This window comes from Stegostoma tigrinum, chromosome 6 (genome assembly GCF_030684315.1).
Source record: "Stegostoma tigrinum isolate sSteTig4 chromosome 6, sSteTig4.hap1, whole genome shotgun sequence".
Lineage (NCBI taxonomy): Eukaryota > Metazoa > Chordata > Chondrichthyes > Orectolobiformes > Stegostomatidae > Stegostoma > Stegostoma tigrinum.
In genome coordinates this window covers 43,452,103-43,475,630 of record NC_081359.1, presented here as the reverse complement: position 1 = coordinate 43,475,630, position 23,528 = coordinate 43,452,103, and the positions used below count along the sequence as shown (strand labels likewise).

The window sequence follows — 23,528 nt, the reverse complement described above, 5'->3', positions numbered from 1 at the left end:
TGCTGAGGGTGATTATGTTTGACATTCCTTAAGTATCTTGCTGAATATCCTGATTCACTCATGGTCAGTACTTATTTTCATCTACTAGCTCTCTTGTGCATTCAATATTCACATGTGTCTGATATTATGTGGACATGATATCTTTGCATAATGCTTTCCATGTTAGTACTTATTCATTTTTAAAAATGACTTGGTGTGATATACCTTCTTCTCTGTACAGCCAAATAAGTGAATCTTCTCTTGCGCCTCTTCAACACTGTCAGGCCATCCCTAAGTAATACCAATGCGTGGAATATACACTGTAAGATGTTTTCTTTCTGGGTTACCATGGAGTGCCATTTGCTGAGGTGTGTCTTTCAAAATGTGCAATGGCAATATGATGGCACTAGTTCCTATGTTGATTTTAGCTTTTATCGTTTGCAGTACTACATTTACATGAGCTATGATATTCATGGCTGTAAAATCTTCTGATTTTCTTATAATATTACCAAGATTTGTGGGGTTAACAAATGGAAAACATGGTCTGCTTCTGAAATTTGCTTTTCACTTGGTTGACTCTGGACCTCATCAAAATGACTGTGTTAGTGCATCTTCTGAACAAATATCTTCCATTAAGTGAGTGTGATTACCGCAGTGTGATTTTGCTGAAACAATATGTTTTCCTTGAATTGGCAATGCTAGAGTTATAGAACATAGAACATAGAACAGTACAGCACAGAACAGGCCCTTCAGCCCACAATGTTGTGCCGACCATTGATCCTCATGTATGCACCCTCAAATTTCTGTGACCATATACGTGTCCAGCAGTCTCTTAAATGGCCCCAATGACCTTGCTTCCACAACTGCTGCTGGCAACGCATTCCATGCTCCCACAACTCTCTGCGTAAAGAACCTGCCTCTGACATCCCCTCTATACTTTCCACCAACCAGCTTAAAACTATGACCCCTCGTGCTAGCCATTTCTGCCCTGGGAAATAGTCTCTGGCTATCAACTCTATCTATGCCTCTCATTATCTTGTATACCTCAATTAGGTCCCCTCTCCTCCTCCTTTTCTCCAATGAAAAGAGACCGAGCTCAGTCAACCTCTCTTCATAAGATAAGCCCTCCAGTCCAGGCAGCATCCTGGTAAACCTCCTCTGAACCCTCTCCAAAGCATCCACATCTTTCCTATAATAGGGCACCCAGAACTGGACACAGTATTCCAAGTGCGGTCTAACCAAAGTTTTATAGAGCTGCAACAAGATCTCACGACTCTTAAACTCAATCCCCCTGTTAATGAAAGCCAGAACACCATATGCTTTCTTAACAACCCTGTCCACTTGGGTGGCCATTTTAAGGGATCTATGTATCTGCACACCAAGATCCCTCTGTTCCTCCACGCTGCCAAGAATCCTATCCTTAATCCTGTACTCGGCTTTCAAATTCGACCTTCCAAAATGCATCACCTCGTATTTATCCAGGTTGAACTCCATCTGCCACCTCTCAGCCCATCTCTGCATCCTGTCAATGTCCCGCTGCAGCCTACAACAGCCCTCTACACTGTCAACGACACCTCCGACCTTTGTGTCGTCTGCAAACTTGCTGACCCATCCTTCAATTCCCTCGTCCAAGTCATTAATAAAAATTACAAACAGTAGAGGCCCAAGGACAGAGCCCTGTGGAACTCCACTCACCACTGACTTCCAGGCAGAATATTTTCCTTCTACTACCACTCGCTGTCTTCTGTTGGCCAGCCAATTCTGTATCCAAGCAGCTAAGTTCCCCTGTATCCCATTCCTCCTGACCTTCTGAATGAGCCTACCATGGGGAACCTTATCAAATGCCTTACTGAAGTCCATATACACCACATCCACAGCTCGACCCTCATCAACCTTTCTAGTCACATCCTCAAAAAACTCGATAAGGTTTGTAAGGCATGACCTACCCCTCACAAAGCCGTGTTGACTGTATTTGATCAAGCCATGCTCTTCCAGATGGTCATAAATCTTATCCCTCAGAATCCTTTCTAACACCTTGCAGACGACAGACGTGAGACTTACCGGTCTATAATTGCCGGGGATTTCCCTATTTCCTTTCTTGAAGAGAGGAATTACATTTGCCTCTCTCCAGTCCTCAGGTACGACTCCAGTGGAGAGCGAGGATGCAAAGATCTTCGCAAGTGGCGAAGCAATTGCATTTCTCGCTTCCCAAAGCAGCCGAGGACAAATCTGATCCGGGCCTGGTGACTTGTCAATCTTAATGTTTGACAAAATTTTCAGCACATCAGCTTCGTCTATCTCTATCCATTCCAGCATGCACACCTGCTCTTCTCATAAGAAAGTAAGAAACTGGGTGCATCGTGGTACTGAAGAATCCAATAGGTGTGTAGTGCAACCATTATATACAAACATTACATTCTTCAGGTTCAAAACTGTCTGTGCTGATACTAAATTAACAGATTACAATAAAGGAGCACGCCTCCAGTCATGTGTCATTCAAGGCACTGGGGTCTTAGTGTTGAGAATCATTAGTTCTCAGGAACCAAGAGAACTTTTGAGTTACATTTGGGAGTCTGAGGAGTTAGACTTTAGGGAGAGTGAGGGATGATATTTGGACATAGATGGTGAGTGGATTTCAGAAAGGAGATATGAGGACTTAGGAAGAGAGGCAGTGATAAAAGAAGACTGGAGGATGAGGATTAATAAATTGTGAAACTGAGGAATGGGAGAGATACTGATTGAAGCAGTGTGCAGAATTTGTATTGGGATGAGGTGGAGAATGGGCACTTGTGATCACATGTCATGTGATCATCTGTCAGATGGTCACATGTCACATGGCCAGAAGTCATGTGATCAATCATCGATCCTCCTAACATGACTCCAGCCAGCATCATCAAGCCTAGACAGCCTACTCCATTAGTATTTTAGATTCAGATGACCTGCTCGTGATCCCTACCTATTTGCATCTCTGCTCATATTAGCAATTGCAACACAGCAGTTAAGATTGAAGAAATTAGTCTCCTGTTAATTTGGCTGGGACTGTGATTTACTCTGGCTGTACAGTCCCCACATTACCCTTTGTGTTCTGCCACGTAGCAGACCCACAGTGTCAAGGACAGCGATCCTCAATGGAAATGCAAAAAAAAGTTGATATTACATCATTCTGTCATGCCTTTAGAACCAGGCCTGATCGCTGTGGAGAGTGAAGAGAAAAGACACATTGGAAGTTTTATTTATTCAGTTTATTCTACATACATTGCTACTTGGAAAATCATTGCAGACATGGCAATAATAAAACCATCATGAGGATTAGTAAACCATGCAACGAATGCTTGTCTACATAACTAGATGTAGCGGCTTGAATATTTAAGAATATGCTGAGGAGAAATCTCATCACTCCCAGTTGAAAATGAATGTAAACTTCTAAAGCTATTAATTTGGGGATTGTGATTCTCCCACTAATATCTGACTAATTTTGAAAAAGGTTCTTCAAAGGTTATCAAGTATCCTATTCCAGCTGGCCCTTGCCTCAGGAGTCTAAGAAATGGGCCTCATGGATTTGACAGTTGGTACTGAAATGAATGCAGATTGGGATCAATAGCTGTCATACATTGCATTTTCTACATTGACATTTTCAGGATCTAATTCTCATGTTAATTCAAATTGAGATGTCTGTCTTCTGTTATAGGAGATTATATCACGAAGTTCTCTCTTGTTTTCTGTGGTAAAAGTAGTCTAATCTTTGCATTTGTATAACTCCCAAACTGGAGGCAACAGTTTAATACTGGTTCACCTGAGGAAGGGACATAAGACCCAATGGTCCTTGACAATAGTACTGTGGACATTTAAATCAGTAGCAGAAAACATCACATTCACTTGGGCATGTCCTCAGAATTAGACACAATCAGAGTGAATTGTGTAAAAAGGAGCATTGCAGGAGATAGCCTTTAATGGTTCACTTCCTAATGCCAAAGGAAAATGTGAATGTGGGTTTACTGGCAGGTGAAAACATAAATATTACAGGCCTATTTCCAATCTGTGCATAATGGTTTGTGAACAGCAGAACCCCATCACTCATTTTATGATAAAACTTATGGTTAATAGACGTACTTTTCCAGCATTGGATTGGATTGTGCAAATTTCATGCTCGCATTGTCTAAACCAGGATTGTAATGTAGCATCAGCCATCAGCCTCACTGCTGGTTCCTTCTCCAGCCAGCAATTGCCTCTGTGATCAAGAGGGATCAATCAACATTTTGCTTTTGCACATACTATACTGTAGTGCAGTGAGCCTGGTCTTCTTAAGGCAGTCTATCCCTTTTTTAAAAGGTAAGTTGCATACTAAATAATATTTCTCTCATTTAAAACAATGGAGGAGGAAAGTAAGGAAGAGAGTAGGTATTCAAGTAACATATGCTGTGTACTATTGTGGCGGAGTTGGGCAGAAGGAGAGATGCAAGCAAATCTTTAAGCGGGGCAGCCAAGTGGCTCTCAAGGACATCTTTCCAAAGAAATTGTGAACAGGTATCCAATCATGTCAATTCCCAGAGTTCCAAATCTGAGGACCTAGCAATAACATCATAAGAAATCTAATGACCTTATCCAGCTAGTCAAAATCGTGAACATAGCTTCACGTGACATCTCCTACATGCCACAAGCTACTTTCATGTTTTCCTAAGCCCTGGAGCTGCAGTCAGGATGGCCACGGTGAGAAGGAGAGAGAGAAAAACAACAAAGCACCAATGACACTGATCCAAATTTGGCTACACATAACTTATTAGCAAGTATAGCATTATGATCAGGTGAATCACCAGGCACGCAGCAAGTTATTGCCTCCCAAAACTTTCTAAGAATTTCATGCTTTCTCCCTGCAAATAGGTTTCTGCCCTGCCACAGTACTTCTCTTGTCAAAGTCATGAATGACATCCTATGTGGCTGACATAGTTGAACCCTTCTTTCTTTTTACCTATCTTCAGCTTTTAACATGATTAAGCTATCATCTTTTCTAATGCCACTCAGCTGGCTGGACCACTTACACCTGCTGCCAGACTTATCTGTTTAATTGTATTCGAGACAATCACTTGAGAGACTTCCTTTTCCACTCCTATACTCGTACTCTGGTATCACGTGCGATCCCTCCATTGTTCCTCGATCAGCAAACTGCTTATCCAACATCCTGTAATGAATGAGCAGGAATTTCAACTGATTAAATATTGGGAGATTTGAAGTAATTGTTTTCAGTCCCCACTCCAAACTCCATTGTCCCGCTAATGACTGAATCTCTCTCCCTGGTATTAGGACAATATGTTTACAAACTTGTCACATTTGGCCTTGACATAACCTTCTGCTCTCATACTTGTGCCATGGCTAATAACAGCAATTTCCTCCTTGGCAAGTCACCCCACTGCAGCTGAAACCCTCATTCATGCCTTTTTCACACCCAGACTTGATTACTCCAGTGTACTTCTGTCTGGGCTCCACATTCTACTTGCTGTAAACTTGAGATCATCCAAAACACTACTCCTCGTATCTCAGATTGCTGTTCTCTATCTCCCTTGTGTTCACTGATGTACTTTGGCTCCCGATTAACCAGTATCTGGATTATACAATTCAGGTCCAATTTTTCAATTCCATCATAGCTTCACTCCTCTTTATCCAGGTAAACTCCTGCAGCCCCACAATCCTGTGATATCGGCATTTGGCTAGTTCTGTCTTCTAGTGCATTCTAATCAGAATCACTGTACGACTGGACACCGTGTCTTTGGTTGGCAGAGTCCTTAGCTCATTCTAACCCTCTCTACCTCACTTTCCTCTTTGAAATATACCTCATAAAATCATGTGACCAAATATCAACATATGTTGTTTGGAGTTGCCCTATACTTGACGATCTGTGCTGCACATTGGAACATTTTATGGCATAATGGTGTCATAGAAATATAATCTGTACGTTCATTTGCGAGCCTGATGGTACGGTTGCAGATGAACTTTGCTGCAGAGGATTCAGATTGATCATGTAGCATTAATAACACTAAGGAAACTTTTGGTTTAATTTTCTAGGACCAAGAGCAAGGGGTGTAGAGATGAGGTCCGATGAAGGTGACGGGATTGAAGGAGCGACAGCGCTACACATGAGAACAGCTGAAAACATGGATAGGAAATCGGAGGAGCTAAAAGAATATAAAGGTACGATGGACATGTTCAAAATGGAATGATGAGGGGAGTTGGTTCCAAAGCTGTCTGAGGCATGTAGAGATGAAAAGATAAGATTCTAGCATAATATTGTCTGACGGCAAGATGGCTCTGAGGTTAGCACTGCTGCCTCACAGCACCAGGCACCTGGGTTCGATTTCCACCCTCAGGTGACTGTCTGTGTGGAATCAGACGTAACAGTATTACAATTAAATACAAGTAACTACAAAGATATGAGGGAGGAGCTGGTCAGAGTTGATTGGAATGGGAGCTTATCAGGGAAGACAATGAAGCAGCAAAGGCAGGAATTATTACGGGTAATTCAGGAGGCAGAATAGAAACTTATCCCAAGGAAGAAGAAACATACTAAGGGGAAGATGAAGCGATCATGGCTGACAGGGAAGTTCAGGGGCAGCATAAAAGTAAAAGAAAAGGCACACAATATGGTAAAGATTAGTGCGAAGTGGGAGGATGAGAAAGCCTTAAAAATCAGCAGAGAATAACTGGAAAAACGATAAGGAGGGAGACGAGGAAATATGAGGGCAAATGAGCTAGTAATATAAAAGAAGATTGTTCAAGATTTTTTTTAATGTAAAGAAGATATTTGAGAGTTAAGAGTGGATATTGGTTCATTGGGAAATGAGTCTAGCAAAGTAATAATGGGGAACAAAGAAATGGCAGATGAACTGAACTTTGCCTCTATTTTCACAGTGGAAGGCACCAGCAGCATACCTGAACTTCTTGAGAGTCGGGGAAATAGTGAGTGTAGTGGCCATCACTAAAGAGAAGATGCTGGAGAAGCTGAAAGGTCTGAAGGTGAATAAATCACCCAGACCGGATGGACTACACCCCAAAGTTCTGAAGGAGATAACTGAAGAGAGTGTGAAAGCATTGGTGGTGATCTTTCAGGAATCACAAGAGTCAAGGAGGGCTGCACAGGACTGGAAAATAGTTAATGTAACATTCCTGTTTGTGAAGGGAGGGAGGCAGAAGATGGGAAATTATAGGCCAGTTAGCCTGATGCCAGTCATTGATAAGATTTTAGAATCCATAATAAATGATCTGATTGATTGGTACTTGGAAGTGTAAATAAAACAGGGCTGAGTCAACACAGCTTCATCAATGGGAAGTCATGCCTGACAAATCTGTTAGAACTCTTTGAAGAGGTAATGAACAAGTTAGACACAGGAGAGCCATTGGATATGTTCTATTTGGATTTCCAGAAGGCCATGAAGAAGGTGTTGCACAGGAGCCTGCTAAATAGGAGCCCACAGTTTTAGAGGCAAGGTACAGGCGTGGATAGAGAATTGGATAGACTGGCAGAAGACAGAAAGTGAGGGTAGAGATAATGGGAACTGCAGATGCTGGAGAATCCAAGATAACAAAGTGTGAAGCTGGATGAACACAGAAGGCCAAGCAGCATCTCAGGAGCACAAAAGCTGACGTTTTGGGCCTAGACCCAACTGGGTCTTTTTCAAGATGGCAGCTAGTGACTAGTGGAGTTCTGCATGGATCTGTGCTAGGACCACCACCTTTCATATTATACATTAACGATTTGGCTGAAGGAACTGTGACCATTGTTGCTAAGTTTGCAGATGACAGAAAGATAGGTGGAGACACAGATAGTGTTGAGGAAATGTGGAAGTTGCAGAAAGAATTGGGCAGTCTAGGAGAGTTGGCAAAGAAGGGCCAATGGGCCAAGGATTGGCAGATGGATTTAATTTAGGTAAATGTGAGGTGCTGCATTTTGGAACTCATTGTTGCAGAAGGTTGTGGAGGCCAAGTTACTTAGTGTATTTAAGTCCAAGATGGATAGGTGCTTGATCGTCAGAGAATCAAGGTCATAGGGAAAAGGCAGGAGAAAAGGGTTGCGAAACATATCAGCCATAATGAAATGGTAGAGCAGACTGAATGACCCAAATGACCTAATTCTGTTACTATGTATTCTGATCTTCTGCAACTTGACTTTCCACCTATTTTTGTGTTGGCTCTAGCTTTGGCTACAGTATATTTGGTTTCTTCCTCCAAGTCATTCATTTATGTGCTGAATAGAGACCTTGGGATGCATGTGCATAGTTTAACTAATTTTAACTAATTCTTTCCTTGTTTCATTGTAGTTGCCATGCCTCATTACCTGATCTAGGATAGCTTGTCCCCTGGTTGGGTCCATGGCACCTTGCTCTTGGAAATTGTCCCTAATGCACTGTCTGAATTTGTTATCATTACTATACATTCTAACTTGATGAACTCAATCAACATGAAGAATAAAGTCACATATAATTATTTCTCTGTTCTTTTCACATGCTTCTATTATTTATGATTTATCCCCTTTCCTACAGTGTGACTACTATTTGATAGTCTATGTAATCCACTAACCAGTGTTTCCTTTTCTCTTATTGCTATTTCATTATCCCCATATAGACGCCACATCATCTGAGCCTACATCATCTCTCTCAATTGTCCTCATTTTATTTCTTATCCACAGCTCTACCCCATCACCTTTTCTTTCTCTCCTGTCTTTTCAAAAGATCAAATACACCTCAATGTTAAGTTCTCAGCTTTGATCACCTTGTAACTATTCTTCCAATATAGTTACAAAATCATATCCATTCACCTTAATTTGCAACATCAATTCATTTGCCTTACTCTCTTCTTTATGCATTAAGATACAAAGCCTTTAAGCTTGTCTTTTTGTTATTTTTAATAATCCTAACTTTTCCTTATACTTTGTACTAGTTGCTCCTTTCACTTGATTGCTCGGTCTACCATTTTTGCGTTTTATTGTTCTTCCTTTTATTACTGTCTTGTTTCTGTCTCTCTTATCACTCTTCTTAGGTTCGCAGTTCCTGTCATTCTAGTCACAATGCTGAGAAGGAGGCCATTTTGTCAATCACGTATATGCTAGTTCACTGTATGGCATCCATTCCATTCCATTCCCTTGCCCTCACCACATACATCTGCTCATAATTTCCTTCAAATGCTCATTAAATTTTGCTTTGAAAGCATACTTCACCTCTGCTTAAACTCTCCTCAAGGACAGTGAGTTCCAGGTCATTACCACTCACTGCATTCGAAATAAACCTCTTTGCATCTCTTGCTCAAAACCTGAAGCGAGGGAGATCCAGCAGCTTTATTTTGTCTGGCCTATTTGTTATTCCAGCCCAACAGCCATGTAATTGAATTTGAATCTGACTCTGACTCTGGGTCCGTTAGGGATAAGCAATAAATGTAGCGATGTCCCTGTCCCACAAACAAAAAAAAATTAAAAATCAGCTTTATGTAGTACGAACCTGAACCATAACTTCTTGTTGGGAAAGATACAATTCCAGCTGTGTTTTGTGGACCTTTTCCCCGTTGCAAAAAAAAATGGAATTCTAGGGTGTGCTTGATGTACTGGCATCTGGGGCAGTTAATTTGTTTGCATACCATGATTGGTACACCTCAAAGGATATATTTTAAACAAAATATACACCTGAAGGTATATTCATTTTGTGGAATAATTTTGCTAGTATATATCCCATGAAATAGATAAGTTGGATTTCCTGATCCCCTGAATGTCCACAAATGAATACAGTTTGTGTGGTGTGAAGATGCAACATTGACCATACTGCACATGAAGCGTTTTTTAACTTCCAGTTTTAATCACACTTCAATTTTCATTTCCTTCTCATCCAACTCCTCTAGGTGTTCCAGCATCCGGCCAGTCAGGTTCTGAGAGTCTTTCTGGAAATCTTCCCTCCCACAGTCCCTACTCCATGCCCCCTGAGCCTAGTCTTTCCCAGAACCCCTTATCCATCATGATGTCTCGAATGTCAAAGTTTGCCATGCCGAGCTCCACACCACTGTACCATGATGCAATCAAGACCGTTGCTAGCTCTGATGATGATTCACCACCTGTACGATCACCAAATCTTCCATCCATGAACCATGTGTCAGGTAAGAATTCAGCAGTCTTCTTGGTATCAGCTACATTTTACCAAGTTAGCAGCTTTATGGTGAGGGATGATTCCAATAGAAACCACATTTTATCTTTTATGTCCATAGCTTGGTGCTGATTATATCCTTAAAAATATTTATGAAAATTAGGGCACACGGGAAGTTTTGAAGCAATGGCTGAAATATAATCCTTATTGAAATTGATGACATGGCATTGTAAAATATAGGTTCAGATCATCTTGAAATCAAAATACGCTTACATGTTCCACATGATTGAGATATGGATTGTCCATATCATTGACATCTGGATTTAAGCAGCATGATGCAGGTTAGGACCTTGCGGAGTCCTGGGACAAATAGACACACGTGCAGACACACAGCCTGAGAATCTTAAACATCTAATGAGTGATAGGGGTTGGATTTCCACTGTTCAGGACCCACTGGGAAGGTTTCCAACGTAGAGCTCAGTGTCGGATTGGCCTTGCTGCACGACTCTTGTCAGCAAAGTAAAGCAGCACTTAATAACCTTATTCAATCAAAACACCAGTGTAGATGCAGTGGGAGAGACTCCAAGTCTCAGTCAGGAGTTTGAACTCTCTCCGAATACAATGGTAAGAAAATACTTCTTTAATACCATTACACAAACAGACTGACGCAACCCCGAAATTATATTAATTACTATCCACATTGAACATGAGCAGTAAATCTATCACACTGGGGTCCATTGAAACCTTTATCAAAAATATTCATCATGCCTAGCCCTGGCTCCTTGCCACTAATATCTGCAGACTAGTTTGCTTCCCACCTGGGACATTCCGTGGCCTGTTCCCTTGGGAATAATCTTCCAACTAACTACCTGTCTCTGCAGCAGCAAGCAAGTGCTCTTTTAATCCTACCTTTAGCCCTTACCTATTTATTTGTCCCTTACTACAGATCTGTAAGAAAACTATACTTTATAAAAAATCTACACTTAAATAATCTTGCCCCCTTCACCGTGGGTAGTCCTTGACCTCTATAATGAGTCTTGTAGGGCATCAAGATCCTGAAATACAGCAAGAATATATGAGTGCTTCATGATGTTGACGTCATGGCAGCCATCAGGGTTAGTGGGTTCACACCTCCAGAAAGCACTAATGTGATCATAGATCTCTGGATGCTTAATGGAATAGAACCCTTTCTTGTCAATGCATTCCACAGTGATATGGCTCTCTCAGTGCCACATGTGTCTGATCAATGCCACAGTGCATCTCAGGGAAACAGCTATATTCTTGAATCCTACTGCTGAGCTGCATTACTAACCCCACCATGGGGTACAAAATGAACTGATGTCACCTTGTGCAGATGGCACCAGTTACTGTCCTGATGCATCATCGGGAGCATGACTGAGATAGCCCACAAATATCAGCCATTGCTCCCTGGAGGGACCCAGTCATTTAGAAGTTCAGAGTGACTGTTAACTTTGCAGGCATCAGGAGGGATTGGCTTCCCACTCGTGCTGCCCTCGTGTCCCACACCGGCATCCAACATAGTTCCATTACAGTCTCCTGGAATCCATAGAGGCTGTGTTGACATTGAACCTCAGTCACTCCCAGGAAATCAAGCCTGTGTTGCTCCCATGGTTTGAGTGCATCATAAGGTCGCCATAGCGGTGACCTTCCCCTGAGCTGCATACACCGCATCCTCCACAGTGGCCAGCTGCTGGCTCCTGGGCTTCTCCTCAGCTATAGTTCTTGTAAATCTACTATCACCATTTTAGGAAGGCAGCTACTGCGAACTACATCCCACCAGTGGACCTTCAGTAAAAATGACCAACTTTGGGAACAGAACAGGCAAAAGGTTATCTTAAATCACAGCAAGGTCATCAGTGGCATAATCCTCCAGACAGTGAGATATGCTGCTTCCTGGTAAAGAAAGTATGTCTCCATCATTCAATCAGCTTCAGCTTCAGCACCAAGTGAAAGTGCAGTGCTAAGTGACCTACACATTACACAAAAAAGGGAGCAGCTGCTGTACTCAATGCCTTCCCATCCCAGACCCACAACTTTAATGTTCCATTGTATTCAATGCAGACTTTCATTACGCATAAATGACATGAAGTAGCGATGGTTCCATCCCAGCAGCCATGAAGGCTGCGCAGATAATGGTTCACCTTCACCCAGCACAGGCCTTTTATAATGTCATTGCTGCTAACTTCAGAGATCCCCATGTCCAGTTTATAGGCACAAATGGCTTGATGCAAATTTTAGCAAATGGGTGATTAAATGATTGCAAATGAAATGTAGCTGGGCTTTGCAAGTGGCTGATCCATCTATTTGATCCTTTAATTTCCTAGCATTCAGCAGATGTGGATCCTACACTTGCCTCCTTTGAACTGACGCTGACTCCTCTCACTCAGTTGCAGTTAGTGTCTAACGAATGGCAAGTGATGGCGGGGAAATCAGCTTGCGATTGACACCATTAGCAGTGAACTCTGCCCGGCCACTAAGTACCCCACCCACCCCAAAGTCTCCATGTTCTCTTTTACCTCACTTTAACCTAAAAGACCATTAGCGCCCTTTCGCCGACATGGCAACATTGAACTCCCTGTGCTCTGAGCCCAAGTATTACATCTGAATGATGTCAACTTCGTTCCTTTTGCTGTAGGCACCATGATGGTAGTCACTATCATGAACCCAACCTCCCAATGCTGACTGTGTTGTCTGATACTGTTCCACATTCCCTCCCATACACCACAATTTTCTCTCTATCACTGTTTTTGTCCCCAGCCGTACTAGTGCTCCACATTTCCATTCCCCCAGCTCTGACTCACCCACTGCTTTTGGCAATGAATCCCTAGATGTCCACACAGGGCCTTTACCCCTTCTCAATGATCAACACATGGCACGCCCCCAGAATTGTATTCACTCCTGAATGACTTTGACATGCACCTGCTAAATATGACTGACCAGACCTTGATCACTGTCTTCGTAATTCCCTGAGTGACAATACATGATTTCCCCAACTGCTGCTGCCCTACAGGACTGACTGGTTGCCGCACTCTGGACTGTAGTCAGACAAATTTCATGGTCTTCTAGATCTCCTAGGAATGCCACTGAATAGCTGCAGGAAAGGGGAAAGCAAACAGAGTTTGTAATACATCTTAGTACCTGCAACATAGTGAGGAAAAGAAATGGGATCCTGAATGCAGAATTTCGAGAGCAAGGAAGTAGATTATAAAACAGGACCCCAAAGGTAGTAATCTCCCAACAACTCTGGTGTCACATGCAAGTTATTATAGGAATAGGACATTAGTCCAGATGAATGCATGGCTGGAAAGATGGTGCAGGAGGAAGGGCTTTAGATTTCTGGGATTTGGGTCCATTTTTGGAGGCAGTGGGACCTACACAAGGCAGACAGGTTGTACTTCAACTGAATAGCATGAGCATCCTTGTGGGAAGGTCTGCTAGTGCTACTGAGGAGTGTTTAAGCTAGCTTGGGATGCAGAAACAATGCTGACCAGGGGAAGATGAGTGACAAAATTTGAAATGATGCCAAGTGAATCAGACATTATAGGGCAGTGAAGGTAGAGGGAGTTTGGCATGATTAGATGGTATTTATTTAATGCTAGGAATGTGATAATCAAGGCAGATGAGTTGAGGGCACAAAGTAAAACATGGGAGTATGATGTCATTGCTGTCACAGAGACATGACACAGAGGGAGGCAAAATTGGCAGCACAATATTCCAGGAACAGGGTCTTCAGGGGAGACATGAAGGGAGGTAAAAGAGGAGGAAGTGTCACAATTTTGATCAAGAAATATAATACAGCAGTAGGGAGGGTTGGTGTCTTAGAAGGTTCCTCAAATGAAGCCATAAGGGTTAAACTTAAAAACTAAAAAGGAACATTTGCATTTCTGGGAGAATACTATAGGCTCCCCTAACAGTCTAAAAGGCAGTATAGTGGCTCAGTGGTTAGTACCGTTGCCTCACTACAGCAGGAACCCAAGTCAGTTCCACCCTCGGGCAACTGTCTGTGTCGAGTTTGCACATTCTTCCTGTGTCTGTTGTAGGTTTCCTCCAGGTGCTGCAGTTTCATCCCATAGTCCAGAGGTGTGCGGGTTAGGTGGATTGGCCATGCTAAATTACCCATAGTGTCCAGGGAGGTGCAGGCTAGGTAGATTAGCCTTGGGAAATGCAGGGTTACTGAAAAAAGATAGGGGGATGGGTCTGAGTAGGATGCTCCTTAGATGGTCAGTGTGGACTATGGGCCGAATAGCCTGCATCCACACTGTAGGGATTTTGTGAAATAGAAGAGCAGCTATGCAGGAAAATTTGAGGGAAATGTTCAAGTAATAGTGTAGGGAAACCCAGGGGATTTTGAATTGGCCAACATTAACTGGGGTAGTCATTGTGTGAAAGGTTTGGATGGAGCCAAACTCTTAAAAAAAACATCCAGGAGAGCTGTTTAAATCAGTGTGTAAAAAGCCCTGCAAGAGAGGGCGTGGTCCTGAACTTAATTCTAGGTAACGAAGCAAGCTTGAGGGTACAAAACTGCACATGTCCCAAAGGAGGATAGAATGTACAAGAGGGAGGGTAAAGAGGGGATTAGGAGCACTGAAAGGAGACAAGAAAGGATACTGATAGCTAAAATAAAGAATCATCCTAAGTTGTTTTACAGGTACATTAAGGATTCCCACAAGGTAAGCTTGCAAGTTGTGTCAGTCATTAGGAAGGCAAATGCAACTTTGGCATTTATTTTGAGAGGACTTAAACATAAAAGCAGGGATATACTTCTGAGGTTCTATAAGGCTCTGGTCAGGCCACATTTGGAGTATTGTGCGCAGTTTTGGGCCCTGTATCTCAGGCAGGATGTACCGGCCCTGGAGCGGGTTCAGAAAAGGTTCACAAGAATGGTCCCAGGAATTGAAAGCTTAACATATGAGAAATGTTTGAGGACTCTGGGTCTGTATCGATGGAGTTCAGAAGAATGAAGGGGGATCTAATTGAAACATAGAGAATGCTAAATGGCCTGGACAGAGTGGATGTTGGAAAGATGTTTCCATTGGTAGGAGAGGCTAGGACCCGAGGGCACAGCCTTAGATTAAAGGGAAGACCTTTTAGAACACAGATGAGGATAAATGTTTTCAGCTAGACAGTGGTGACTGTGTGGAATTCACTGCCACAGAAGCTGTGGAGGCCAGGTAATTGAGTATATTTAAGACAGAAATAGATTATGTTCTTGATTGTCAAAGGGACCAAGGGTTGTGGGGAGAAAGCAGGAGAATGGGGTTGAGAAACTTATCAGCCATGATTGAATGGTGGAGCAGACTTGATTCACAACAGACTTGATGGTCTGAATGGCCTATTTTCTACTCCTGGTAAAAGGATACTAAGGGAAAGAGTAGGGCTCACTAAGGACCAGAGTGATAATTTGTTTGTGGAGCCGGTGAAGATAGGTAGGGCTCAAAATAAATACTTTGTATCAGTGTTCAGTCGTGAAAGGGACGACATGGGTATAGAAATCAGGGAGAAGATCTGATATAATTTTAAAATTTAGCATTGAAACAGAGGAGGTTCTGAGCGGCTTGGTAAGCTTAAAAGTAGATAAATGTTCCAGACTGGATGAAATGCATCACAGCTTGTTGAATGATGCAGAGGAGGAAATAGCAGGGTATTTGCAAAAGTTTTCTATTGCTCTCTCGCCACAGAAAAGTTGCAAGACGTCTGGATGACAGCCAGCGTGGTAACGTTTTTCAAGAAGGGATAGACCAGGAAACTACGGGCCAGTCAGCCTAAACTTGGTGGTGGGAAAACAATTGGAAGTAATTCTGAGGGACAGAATTAATCTGCATTTTGAGAGGCAGGGATCAATCAAAAGTAGTCAGCATAGTTTTCTTATTAGGAGGTCATTTCTGACCAACCTGACTGAATTTTGATGTAGTATCTTTAGCCTTCAGCAAGGCTATTGATCAGGACCCGGATGAGAGACAGATAGCAAAGGTAAAAGCCCAAGGGATTCAAGGAAATTTGGCAAATTGGAATCACAATTAGCTAAGTGGCCAGAAGTAGAGGTTGATGATTGAGAGGTGTTTTTCCAACTGGAAGTCTGTGTCCAGTGGGATCCCACAGGAATCAGTATTGGGTTCTTGCTGTTTATGGTTTATGTAAATAATTTAGACTTGAATGTAGGAAGGTTGGACAGCAAGTTCATAAATGGTGCAAAAATTGATGGAGTGGTAAATAGTGAGGAGTATAGCCTTAAATTACAGGAGGATACATATGGGCTGGTCACAAGCAAATGGAATTTAATCTGGATAAATGTAAGAGGACTCACTTGAGCAGGACAAACAAAGTAAAGGAAAATATGATGTGCAGTAGAGGCCTGGGTTGCACCGAGGATCAGAGGGACGTTAATGAACTTATACACTGGTCCCTTAGTGTACCAGGACAGGTGGATAAAGTGGTTAAGAAGACATATGGAACAATTGCCTTTATTAGTTGAGGCAGAGAGTTTAAGAGAAAGGAGATTATGATGGAACTGTTTAAAATGTTAGTTTAGACACAGCTAGATTATTGTGTGCAGGTCGGGAATCAACGTCAGTAGATGGATATGATGGCACTAGAAAGGGTGCCCAGGAGATTTTTGAGAATCTTTTCTGGTAGTTTAGTTTATCTTAACTGCTTGTACCTTTTGAGATCCCATTTTAGCTAAAGAATTTCACTTGCAGTGGAAGATTAGACAGTCTGGAGATGTTTTCCTTAGAAGAGATTTAAGAGAGACTTTTCTAATCACTTGGGGGATGTGGGCATGTCTGGCTAAGCCAGTATTTATTGCCGAACCTGATTTGCCCAGAGGACAGTTAAGAATCGACCACATTGTTGTCGGTCTGGAGGCCAGACCAGGCAAAGATGACAGATTTACATCCCTAATGGATTTTAGTGAATTAGATGGGTTTTTTCTGACAATTGAAAATGATTTAATGGTTGTCATTAGACTCTTAATTCCAGATTTGTTTTAATTGAATTCAAATTACAACATCTGCCATGGCAGGATTTGAACCTAGGATCCTAGGACCTGGGTTAATTGTATAGCGATAATACTACTAGCCATTGCATCCCCAAGATGAAGGCAGACCGCGGAGACTGGAAGAAATGTTTCCCTTTTCTGGACAGATCAAAGCAATTAAAATATCAAAGACTGGACATGAAGATTTATGGAAAGGCCAGGAGATTGAGAGGAGATGCGAGGAAAAGCTTTGTCACCCAGAGGGTGATGGCAATCTGGAACTCACTGCTTGTAAGAATGGTAGAGGCAGAAACTCTCATAACATTTAAGAATCACTTTAGGTATGAACTTACAATGCCAAGGTATATGAGGCTATTGTCAAAGTATTGGAAAAAGCAATTAAAATACTTAGGTGGTTGCTTTGGACTGACACAGATGCAACAGCCCAAAGGCCTTTCCTTTTGCTGTAAGTAAGTATGACCCTGACTATTGAGTGAAAGCCTAGCAGACACTGACCACAGCTAAGCCTCTGGACTGCATACATTCAATAGCTTACAATACCAGGACTCCCTGATTTACTCCTGTCCCCCTTGACTATGAGATGAGAACTAGCCCCAGCCAATTGCTACCATAACCCCCTTTGGTTAAACAAATATGCATTGTGTTTGCTACACAGGCAGTTGGCACATGTGATAAATGTAGATTGATGTCATGGTGGTGCCAAATAGCCAAATGTTCCCCACACTCCCAAAAAGATCCTTACTGAAAAGCAGTCCATCACAAAAGATGTATGCAAAAAAGAGCACTTCAATATAGCAGTACTTAGAGCTATTGTGTCTGGCAGAAGCACAATGCACCAACAAGCACATCATGGCACAGTGAGGCATTAAGTGAAGCAAGTGAGCAACCTTGAAATGCAGCCTGGTCTGAACCTTGAGCTAGGTCCCTGTTCCCACAATTGTCCCTGCTGCAGCTGATCAATGCAAGTCATTGCAACTAGCCACGTGGTCTGCAAATGGTTTGGGGAGGTGCCATGTTTGTGAGGGATTGACAAATGCTGGATGCCAATGTCTGTAGCTCGTACTGGTGGATCATGCTTTGAGATGCTATTTGGTCCTGAGCAAAATAGAGGTAATTTGGAGCAAGCATTGAGAGGAAATCTCCAGGTACCTGCTCTGACTTCCAGTTCAAGAATTCTCAATGTCCATCTTGTTCAGCATGTTTGGTAAGATAGGGAACTGAATATTAATGACATAAGATGTGCCATTAATAAAGCGTTTAACAGTCTATAATCCTACTGGCAACTGGCCACTGTCCAGTGACAAACTCATCTTGTCAAAAGGTTAAAAATGGAGAGAGACATCGAAATTCGTTTCGCCTGACTTCTCATCCAATTCTGCCACAAATTTTATCACAGGCAATATTGTTCAGAATCCTGTTAGATTCAGTGTGGAATACAGAAATCTTCCATAAGAGCTCAGCTTGTAAGATTTTTAGCTCATGCTATAGTTACATTTATTGCCACTTTATCTTATATGGGAAACCTTTTATTGTTGGTAGTGATTGAGGTGGTCTATGTAATGTTTAAAATTAACATAATCTAATTTTTCTATTGAGAGTGATTTTTAACACTATTAGCAAAAACAATTTAGCTATTAATGGCACGGGGAGAAGTGAGAGCTCATTTTTGAAAGTTCAAATGAATTTTTCTGAATAAAAATTCTTTACTGAAGGAAGTATATTGATAAAAAATCTGATGAATTTTTTGAAGGTGTGAGATGAAAGAAATATTTAATGATTTAATTAGTTGAGTGATCAAATGAAGAATATCTGGTTCTTCTTCATTCCTGCTTAAGGCTCCTTCCAATTTTCCAACTTTCTACCTGGTGGCTCATCCACTTGTGCTATTGCCTCTGCTGTTTGCACTAGTACGTTCAAATCATTTGTCTGATCTCCATTGTTAAAAATCTCTCTCCCTCACTTTATGAAAGAACTTGCTGTCTTTATCATTCTCTAAGTCATGCACAGAAAGTATAAAGTGAAGTGTAATTAATTTCATTGTAACCCATGCTGCCAACATTTACTTCTAGAATTGTTTAATCTAGAAGCACTGAAATGTCAAAGAGAAAATGTGGAAAAAACTGAACCGTATTTTCACTTCATCATTGTTTTATTTCTGTTCAAGTATAAAATCTGCATTTTAAAAGTGATGACTGTTGAAGTTTTCCTTTGTTTTTGTTATCAGGGGTCAACCATTTAAATGAGACACAACTTTCGGCCCCTCATTCAGCCGGGCCGATGTCTTCTCAGAGTCCGATGGGAATGAATGTTCTCGGAGGACAGCCTCTTTCACATCATATAACAAACCAGATGCCATCTCCGAATGCCATTGGGCCTACCGTGGTGTCACATGGCCCTATGGGACCCAACATGATGCCCCACGGCCCCATGGTGCCACATACTCCGCAGGATCCATCAATTGCAAATCCACAGATGCTACATCAAGGGCACATGGGTTTTTTACAGGGGCAACAGATTTACCCACCAGTGCAGTCACCAACTCATCAGGTATCCTTTCCAGTGAATGACCCTGGCTCACAGGGAGTTTTCCCACCTGGAATAGCATTTTCTGGGGAAGGAGGGCTACTTGGACGTCCAAATAGCATCACACGGCCTTCTCCAGACCAATCTCTGTGTAAGACAGTGCCGCCAGGCATGCCAGACTCATACACTGCAATGGGAAATCACATATCTTCAGTCTACAATGACCCTGAATTGCAGGATGTCATTCGCCCAAATGCTTCTGGAATCCCGGAGTTTGACCTGTCCAGAATCATTCCATCGGAGAAGCCCAGCCAGACACTGCAGTACTTTCCCCACGGGGATAGCCAGGGGCGCAAGCAGCTGCAGCTTCCCAGTCCTGGCTTTTCACATCACATGCAAGGATTGATGGGAGAGCCAAATCCAGGCAGAATGGGATTGCCAATGCCAAATGTAGGAGGACATAGTGTGGTTAGAGTTCAGGAGATGGCCATGGGTAATGCTGCCTTTGTCTCAGGCCACAATCCCATGAGGTTACCTGGTTTCATGCATCAAGGCATGATGGGTCCTCAACATCGTTTAATGTCACCATCACAAGGTGTCATGCACACACGGATGAACAACTTAAATGCACTTATGATTCAAGGAAAGGAAAGAGTCCCAGGAAGTATGTACAGTCACCCTGGCCCTGTAGGCTCTCCTCAGCACAACTTGATGATGCCACTCCCAGGGATGGTGGCACCTCAACAGAATATGATGATACCACCCCAAATGAGGCCCAGAGGTCTGACTGCTGATGTAGGCATGGACTTTCATCAAGGACCAGGAAATCTAGGAAATATGATGTTTTAGCTGCTTGCAGGCTTTACAGTTGGAACATTTATCCTTATGCTGCACTACATGCAGAGGTATTTAAAATGCATTTGGGATCCCTGTGCATAAGCAAAGATAAACTGAAAATTGTTCATACAAAAGACAAGGAGAATGTTTGGAATGTACAAGAGTTCTTCAAAATGAAGCTTGTATCGCTCGGTCAGTGTTTTTTTCTGATTTCAATCATTTCTATGGAAGCTGGGTGACGTGCTTCTAAAGACTGCATCCGTAATATGTGGATCACAATATGTTACAAGTTGCACCTATTATGTTTACTTTGTGGACTATTTCCCCAGAACTTTCTTCTGATTGTGCACTGTATTACATTGTGAAAGGGATTTCAACTGTGACTTCATGTTTGAGAAAGGTGAGCATCATGATTCACAAAGTATCAATCTTGTTTACATGTTCATGTTTGGTATACACCATTTTTGAAAAATCTTTTGCGGCTCTGGAACATAATAAACTAAACTACAACCTCTGACAGAAAAGTATTAACAAAAAAGCACAAAAGGTGATTTATTAAGTCAAATTAAAGACAAAATATTGTTCGATACAGTGGACAAACATTAAAAACTTTTAGGAAAAGCTTGTCTGTCCTCTGGTACCTCTATAACTTGCCTGCCTAGGGACAAAATAGACAAATGTTGCACCTCATTTTAAACATTATCCCATATTGACTGTGGAGTTTTGGGATATACGTCGTTTTGTTTTAAGTTCTGGCATGATGTCATGCAGTACTGTAGTATGTTTTTTATGCAATATCATTCATGATAAACTCCAACTAACATTTTCTAAAGGAGTGGAAAACAAATATTGAAAGTCTTGGTTTATTTGAGACATCTTTATTTTGGTCTCCACCACTGTTATACTATTACATATTCTCATGTGCTTTGGTACGGACCCACTTTCCAAGGTTGTGGTGTTGGAATTAAAATAAAATATATTGTTTCTTATAATCATAGTTGTCCTTTTTGTGTTATGTGTGCTGTGACAAAGTAATTGTTAAAATCCATTGATCTGGATTTGAAAACAAGCCAGAATAATAATGCAGTTATCATTTAATTGTATGTCTGAAATCATCATTTTATAAATCTTTTATATCCATCAACATATTAAATGGTTTGAAAGTTCATTCAACTTATTCATGTTTTTTCTCTGTTATGGAGACCTTTCCTTGCATACTTCAACATTAGTTTATGTTTCATTTTCCAATGAAAGGTCTACAACCAAAATATTAATCTCTTCAGGTACTACGAGATCTCTTTAATCATCTTGTGTTTCTATTCTAGATGTCCAACATTTGTTGTATATTTATCTTTCTAAGTTTCTAATGAACTATTGCAGCAACACTTTTTAATACTCTTCAATGTGAACCAAACTCAGATGCCCCTCAGATTTTGTCAGATTTCTAATAATTCAAATATTGGTTGGAATTGTAATGAGGTATTGTGCCTGTGAGCATTCTGGAAGCTCACATATTCAACACATTTTGGGAATAGCTTTTCAACTCAGCCATTGTCTTTCTGTATACTTACTGGATTTGCTAGTCAATTGACATGAGGTGTCTTGACAACAGCCAGCATCAATTGATCCCAGTGGAATATTTTTAAGAATATATTGTGAAAATGTCAAATGAACCAGTTGCTTTCATAGATTTCCCAATGTAGCATAGCCATACCTCAGGTCTCACTCCTAATCTTGAACCTGCAATTTGTTTGACCCCAGAGGTAAATCCCGTAATTGAAGATACAGCTTTAGAGAGGAAGACAGGATAGCCAGAATTCATCAAGGAGGTTAGCAGCAGGAGTCAGATGTCCTGCTGTAGGATAACCAGCTTAATGATCTAATCAGGGTAAAATCATTGAATAGAATGTGACATCCAGAAACATCTGATGTGTCTATCACCACAATCCCCTTTTTGTCTTTGTAAGTTTAAGTCTGCACATTATTCCTCATCCCATCTATAAGTAACATGATTGGGATGAGACGGAAGGCAGCCAGATAAAATGGAATCACAAGGAAAAGGGAAACTGTGTGCTGTTTAAAGAGATGTTGCAGGTGCAGGCTACATGTATTCAAACAAGGGCAAAGGAACCAATGCCAGGGCTCCTAGGGTGACTGAATGTTTGCAAACAAATTTTTAAAAAATGCATATGAAATGAATTGTCTAAACAAGTTTCCTGGGTTAACTTTGCCTCTTTCTTAAACAATGGCATCACATTTCCAATCCTCCAAGACTAGATCATAGAACCCCTACAGCATGGAAAAAGGCCCTTCAGCTCAACAAGTCCACACCAACCCTCAGCGCATCTCACCCAGACTCATCCCCCTATAACTCACCTAATCTACACATCCCTGCACACTTCACGTAATTTAGCATGGCCAATCCACCTAGCCTGCACATCTTTGGGCTGTAGGAGGAAACTGGAGCACCCGGAGGAAGCCCATGCAGACACTGGGAGAATGTGCAAACTCCACACAGACAATCACCAGAGGGTAGAATTGAACCTGGGTCCCTAGCACTGTGAGGTAGCAATGCTAACCACTCAACCACAGTGCAACCCCTGAACTAATCCTATGTTCAGCTAGACATGGAAAATTTCTGCCAAAGTTCCTACAATTTACTTCCTTACTTGTCTCAGTGATCTAAGATGAATCCCATCCAGGCCTAGTGACTCCTGTATCGAGGGTGCTGCCAGTTTTTTTAGCACCTCTGCTTTATCATTTTCTCTCACACTTTTCTTCTACGACTCCATGATTCTGAACAGTCAACATGCTTTGTCAAAGGCAGGTCATGTCTCACAAATTTAGTTGTGCTCAATGAAGAGATGACATAGCCAGTGCATGAGCATCCTTTCAAACCAGGGCTTGTCATCACATGGGCTACTACCACAACCAATCCATTATCAGCTACTATTGGTCTCCATTAGCAGCTATTGATTCTTCCAGGCTGACCTGTACCCATTCCGTTGTTTGCCCCACTGCTGGTCTCTCTCTGGGCTCCACTTCCATCTATTGCTTAC

At 41.8% G+C, this 23,528-nt stretch overlaps 1 protein-coding gene across 4 annotated transcripts in view; it reads left to right on the top strand.

Moving 5' to 3' along the window:
- bcl9 (BCL9 transcription coactivator) overlaps positions 1-21,537 on the top strand; it is a 239,725-nt gene extending 218,188 nt beyond the window's left edge. For all 4 annotated transcript variants that reach the window (XM_048532548.2, XM_048532549.2, XM_059646520.1 and 1 more), the window contains 3 exons: positions 6,037-6,162; positions 9,853-10,104; positions 19,334-21,537. In XM_048532548.2, coding sequence (XP_048388505.1) covers positions 6,037-6,162; positions 9,853-10,104; positions 19,334-20,481 — 1,526 coding nt within the window. In that variant the 3' untranslated portion in view covers positions 20,482-21,537. The remainder of the gene's footprint in view (positions 1-6,036; positions 6,163-9,852; positions 10,105-19,333) is intronic.
- Positions 21,538-23,528: the final 1,991 nt, after the last annotated feature.